The sequence below is a fragment of the Monodon monoceros genome, unplaced genomic scaffold (assembly GCF_005190385.1).
Source record: "Monodon monoceros isolate NGI ecotype Baffin Bay Population unplaced genomic scaffold, NGI_Narwhal_1 Super_Scaffold_7, whole genome shotgun sequence".
Taxonomy (NCBI): Eukaryota; Metazoa; Chordata; class Mammalia; order Artiodactyla; family Monodontidae; genus Monodon; species Monodon monoceros.
In genome coordinates, this window is record NW_021703784.1 from 12217968 (window position 1) to 12223753 (window position 5786).

Sequence of the window (5786 nt, forward strand, 5' to 3'; positions counted from 1 at the left end):
TTTCACACATATTGTGAATAAATCGTTGCTAGGGGAATTAAGCACATCCTGCATGATCCCACTGGGAGAGGGCTCTGGAAGCTTGGGCCTGGTTTCCCCTGTACTCTGCTCCAGGTGCCTTTTCCCTTGGCTGATCTTCTGTTGTATCCTGTTGCTGTAATAAATCAAAGCTCTAAGTACAACTGCGTGCTGAGTCCTGTGAGTCCTCTTAGTGGAGCACCAAGCCTGAGGGTGATCTTGGGACCCCCAAGTACAGGGAGTCCTTTATGGTATATACCAAGTATATGGTATAGGGAGGCTCAGTAAGTAGCCCCCCCCATCACGGTTTCACCCACATCCTTCTCTCATCCTTCTGTCCCCCCATTCAATTTCCTGATCCAGTGCTCAGAATGCCAAAGGCATGTATCTTCTTGAAAGTTCCTCACTTTATAGTAAATGAGGTGCATTTCTTTAAGCTGCTACACAGAAAGTAGGAATAAGTATTTGTTGAAGGAGTCACTTCTCACAGGAATAAGGAAGAAACAGCACTAATGCTTTTTGAGTTCCTTTCTAGGCTGCCTGATCATCAAGTCTCCCAGAGACAAAGGAGCCAGGGTCACCACAACTTAAAAGGAATGCAGCATGCTCACCTCACAGTTCTGACTTACAGCTACTGCCGGCAGTCTCGCTTTCTACAACTGCACAGCGGCAGAAGTTAGTGTTTTAATACTGGGATGTGTTCCGCTCCAAGACTGACCAAACGGATGGATAAATTTAGCCCTTTTTAGAAACCTAAGCTCGTCCTAAGCAGGATTCTGTAACAGCCATATCTCCAACCTGGTTCCCGCGGCTGACTTAACCCAATCCATCGTCTGGAGCAAGCCTTGGCTAGTGCGTCTTGAGATGTCCATTGTGTTTTACCTGCCGCTCCTCACTCCGCCTGCTTCTCCAGGTGTGGTACTTCTTGCTGCTTTTCCTCCATGCAAAACGCCAGATACTAACCATGAAACACCAAGACACAGCATACATTGCAACTCCCCCGACCTTCACAAACCACTTGGGCTTGGGTGAGACCATTTCACAGAAGAGGAGGTGAGCTCCTACGCCAATCCTCACTCCAGTGAACAGAGCTGCAAAGAGGAAATCCACCACGTCTCCAGTGAAACTATGGTAATGGCCTGTTTCACGAAGAAACCAGCGCATCTGTAGCAAGGGATTGGTAATCTCGCTTCCAAAGAGGACTGCATTGACCTCTGTGCCTGACTCTCCAAGCACCAGGGCCATGATGATGCCCAAGATACTCAGTGTGTGGTGAGCCAGCATCAGGGCCCCCTCAGACTGGAAGTAGATGCACCAGCCCAAGTCGAAGATGAAGTAGCCCAAGGTGAAACACAGAACGTGCACTTGGAGAGGTGTATTGGGTGAGCCTGAAATAAACCAAGACAGAAGCAAATTGAGTGGCTGGGAATCGTGCTACCTTACGCAGAGATCCTGGGTTGCTCTTTCTCAAACTTTTCTGAATCACTGAAAACAATTGCAGGCACGTGCTTTTTAAAGGCAACCAAAAAAAAAAAAACCAAAACACTAAAATCTAAAACTTTGGTCTTTATCAAACCAATGTTACAGGGCCCAGGAAATGCTGTTCTGATGCACCAGATCTCAATGAGTGATTTAAGCACCAGCAATCATCTCAGCGTCCTCTCTGTGTAGCAGCATAAAATCCAGTTATTTTGTTCTTTCAATTAAAATCCTACACAGTCTCTTTCTTGTCTTTTTTTTTAACCAGCTAAAGCTCTGTTTCTAGACTCTTTTAGTTATTCTCTCCCACTAGCAGCAGATGTTAACTATTATATATAGAATGGACAAACAACAAGGTCCTACTGTATAGCACAGGGAACTATATTCAATATCCTGTGATAAACCATAATGGAAAAGTTATTCTGTCCCAAATGTCAGATTAATTTCTTAGCTTAATGGGTTAGATTATTGGACATCGGTGGCCCTAACTCGTCTTGAAAGTGGACTCTGGAGAGAACCCCAAAAGTTAGTATGTTCCCATGTCCAAGAACATAGGGTGCAAGGACCTGACATGTTTTGAATCCATTAAGAGCCTTCATATAAAATATAAAGCTTAAGAGTTGCTTCCTATCAGTTTGACAGTTTGGGGGAAATTTCAGAAGCTCAATATGGGAATCTAAAGAAATTATAAAAAGAAAGAATCTAAGGAATTAAAAAAAATCATATTCTAGGGAACTTATGGACTGAATTATGTCGCTCCAAAATTCGTATGTTGAAGCCCTAAACTCCAGTACCTCAAAATGTGACTATATTTGGAAATAGGGCCTTTGAAGAGGTAATTAAGTTAAAATAGGGATGTTAGGGTAGTGTTCTTATAAAACAAGGACATTAGGACTAGGATGTAGATAGGCACAAAGGAAAGACCATGTGAAGACACAGCAAGAAGGCAGCTCTGCACGCAAAGGAGCAAAGCCTCGGAAGAAATCAAACCCGCCAACACCTTGATCTTGGACTTCTAGCCTCCAGAATTGTGAGAAAATCAATCTCTGTTGTTTAAGCTACCCAGTCTGTAGTATTTTGTTATAACAGCCCCAGCAAACTAATTCAAGGGGATATAGGTTTTGTATTCTAAGGGAGTAACACTTGTATCAGTACATCTAGCAGCTTAAAAATTAATATAGCTGCCCCCAAATAATGAGGCATTGGTTAAATAAAAGATAGTAAATGCATACAACACAATATTATATAACAACTGAAAAGGATAAGGAAGATCTATATATATAGACATGGAAAGATGATGTCCTTTGAATATACAATCAAGTAAAGATTGCAGGTTACCAAAAAGTATGTTTAATGCAGTGCATTAGTGTCTGTTTGGGGCTGGTGGTAGATGTTGATATTAGCTTTATGATTTATACATTTTGGTCGATTAAATTGTAAAAAGCAATCAAGATTTTTTTTAAAAATAGAGAGTTATGAAAAGCAGAAACAATAGGTGACACATACAAATCAGCATTAACAATGAAGATGAATGGAGACTCCCAAAGCACATTATAATAGTAATTATTCTTCAATATTCTTCAGTATTATACAAATCCTGTGGAAAAGTCCCATCCTTCTAAGACTACCCCCAAATCATAAATTCCTAAGGGAAAACTCTCTAATGTCTCCCACCTACCTGGGTGGGTAAAAGGCCAAGGGCCATCAATGAAGCCAATATAAGCTGAGAGACCTATCGAGAGGACTCCGTGGGTGAACGTAACCAGCCGGCAGCTCCACTCATAGCTTCGGTGATTATTCAGGCGACAGAAAGAAATGTAGAGCGAGAGCCAGCCCCCCAGGCTGCACAGCGCCTGCAGACACAGAGCTAAGGCCATCCTACGATGAAAAGACCAAAACCAGAAAAACAAAGGATGCACCCTAAGAAAACAGCATTGGGTCATTTTGTGTATACGTCTTCATTTCTACTCTAAGACAGTACAAAAATATTGCCTTCCCGGAAACACTTTTTCCTTATCTACAGAGCCAAGAATCTTCTACTGAAGCATGGCTGTATTTCTGATTGCGTGTTCCTTAGAGATAACTGGTCAAAACTGTAAACCGAAAAGCAGGAACTGCATTCTGAGTTAGCAGATGGTCTAATATGGTATATGTTGTTATGATGAGTAAATGTCAATGACCTCCCAGTGATGACTGACCTTGGACTACAATACACAAGTAATTTAATATGTGTATTAGATAATGTGCTCATATTTCAAAAATCTCAATAAGAAGCCCTCACGGAAAAACACCTCCACCACTTGTGGCCTCTGCTAGAAGTCATATGACACATGGCAGTTTAATGTGGTTTTAAGCTGATACTAAACTCAACTGAAGTCTGGGTTTGGATCATGGGTTTATCAGTCAAAATCAAAACTTGAGGTAAACCTAAAGACAGAACTAAACAAAGACCTAAATAGTTTGGAAGGGAAAAAAAATAAACTCCTAGTTCTATTCAGTTCTGAAATCCAACTCAAAGATTGACCAAGGGGGAAGCAGGATTTTGAGGTACAAGTGGGGAGTTTTTGTTAAGATATAAAAATATCTTTAAGACAATTATTTAGTTAAAAATGAAACAACGTCAGAAAGCCACTGACTGAAATTTTTACCGGTGATAAATGTTTCAGGACAAGAATGAGTGTAATGGAGTCAATATAGTCAGATAGGACTAAAATCTGAAAATAGCCAAGATGTCCTTATTAATATTCATTAGCTCCTCTATTGAAAGTACAAATAAAGAAATAAAAAACATTTCAGATATCTGTCTCATCTCAGCAGGAATTTTCTGCATGGCTACACTTATTGCTTAACCCTATTCTGACAAGTGAAATAGTATCTGTGGACCAACACACTTCAATACACAAGCCACTCCCAAGAATGCTATCCAGAGAGGGCTTTATGAAGGTCAAGTGCTGTACAGCTTTCATCTGAAATCAGATTAGAAAACAGCAGTTGTCAGTCATTGACCTGAGTTCCAGTTCTGTCTCTGCCCCTAAATAGCCATAAGAGTGTGAGCAATCACTTTCACCTCCTGAGCCTCAGTTTAAAAAAAAGAGAGAGAGAGAGAGAGAGAGAGAGAGAGAGAGAGAAGAAAGGAAAGAAAAAAGGATTGAAAATAACTCTATGATCCGGCCCAGTTCTGACAAGGAGTTCTGAGATAATTTCATAAAACATCCAGGCCAATTTTCAGAGCAAGGGCCAGAGGTACAAAGGGCCCAGAGTGAAAAGAACTGTCCTCTCTCACTTCCTTTTAAAGGCCAGGGTCACCGGCCAGTAATGCGGATCAGCTCACTTGGATATAACGATTAGTATTTTTAGAGTCGTCTTCCCTGAATCCTAATTCCCTGGCAGAACAGAGGACACGGTAGCCCATTTACAAACAAATAAAAGAATAGACATTTATAAATGGCAGATACAACTCTGTGACCTTGGGAAAGTCACTCCATCTCCGCGTTTCGGCTTTTCACTATTGGGTGAAAGAATGACAGGGTATTTAGATGGCCGATGGCCGTTCCAGCTCAGAATTCCAAGGCTCCTGTCCTTGCTCCTCCCGGTCCAGGGCCAGATTCGGGAGGAGGAGCGCTGGGCGGGCCCACCTGGCTCTGGGCCTCGGAGCAGGCGTGGCCGGAGCGAGCAGCAACCTCGGCGCCTGGCAGGCACCGCGAGCGCATCTCCCCCGGACGCGCCTAACTACCCTGTGGTCACGCCCACCTACCCTGTGGTCACGCCCGGCTTGGGCACACCTGAGCCGGACCGCTATGCCAGCATCCCACCCGGCGCCCGCGCCGGCGCCCAAAGGCAGAAGGAACCCCCCTCCCCTCAGAGGCCAGGCCAGGCCATCTGCCCGCTTCCTTCCCCCGCAGCGGACCGCGCAGGCCGGGCCATCCACGTCCGGAGCCCATCCCGGCCGCGGGAGCCGGGCGGTCCCCGCCGCGCAGTTACCTGGCCGAGCGCCCCGGGAAGCCTCGGGAACCCCGACCCCGGGGCTCAGGGCCCGGATCCCGGGAGCGGGAAGCAGCGGAAAGATGGAGAGAGGACGAGGCTCTGACGGCTGTAGAGGAGGAGCCGGTGGTCTGGGGGCACCTGCTGGCTGGGAGGACGGAGCGCACAGCCAGAGCTGGACGAGAGACTGTTCAGAAAGCGGGCGGGAGGGTCCTCCTTCTTCGCGCAGGCCTGAGGGGGCGGGGCGGTAGTGGTGAGGGGTGATGATTACCTAGTGGTGACGTGAGACCTGCAGGCTGTTGCCCTTG

The 5786-nt window shown here is 45.0% G+C and overlaps 1 protein-coding gene across 4 annotated transcripts; it reads right to left on the reverse strand.

Annotated features, from left to right (window-relative positions):
* Positions 1-415: 415 nt before the first annotated feature.
* TLCD5 (TLC domain containing 5) lies at positions 416-5535 on the reverse strand. 4 transcript variants are annotated; one of them, XM_029208517.1, is made up of 3 exons: positions 5479-5535; positions 3176-3364; positions 416-1406 (listed from the first exon to the last, which is right to left on the reverse strand). In XM_029208517.1, exon 3 carries the CDS (start codon positions 1300-1302, stop codon positions 868-870), a length of 435 nt encoding a protein of 144 aa, XP_029064350.1. In that variant the 5' UTR covers positions 1303-1406; positions 3176-3364; positions 5479-5535; the 3' UTR covers positions 416-867. The 4 variants fall into 4 exon arrangements, with proteins under 4 accessions (XP_029064350.1, XP_029064352.1, XP_029064349.1 ...); XM_029208519.1 differs by lacking the exon at positions 5479-5535 and having other exon boundaries at positions 416-976; positions 1334-1406; positions 3176-3440; XM_029208516.1 differs by lacking the exon at positions 3176-3364 and having other exon boundaries at positions 5479-5498.
* Positions 5536-5786: the final 251 nt, after the last annotated feature.

Excerpts from the sequence above, each read along its gene's own strand:
- TLCD5 (XM_029208515.1), bottom strand. The coding sequence starts at position 3,440 with ATGACCCAATGCTGTTTTCTTAGGGTGCATCCTTTGTTTTTCTGGTTT. Across the intron at positions 1,407-3,175 it reads TTGGCCTTTTACCCACCCAG|GCTCACCCAATACACCTCTC; the intron begins GTAGGTGGGAGA and ends GGTTTATTTCAG.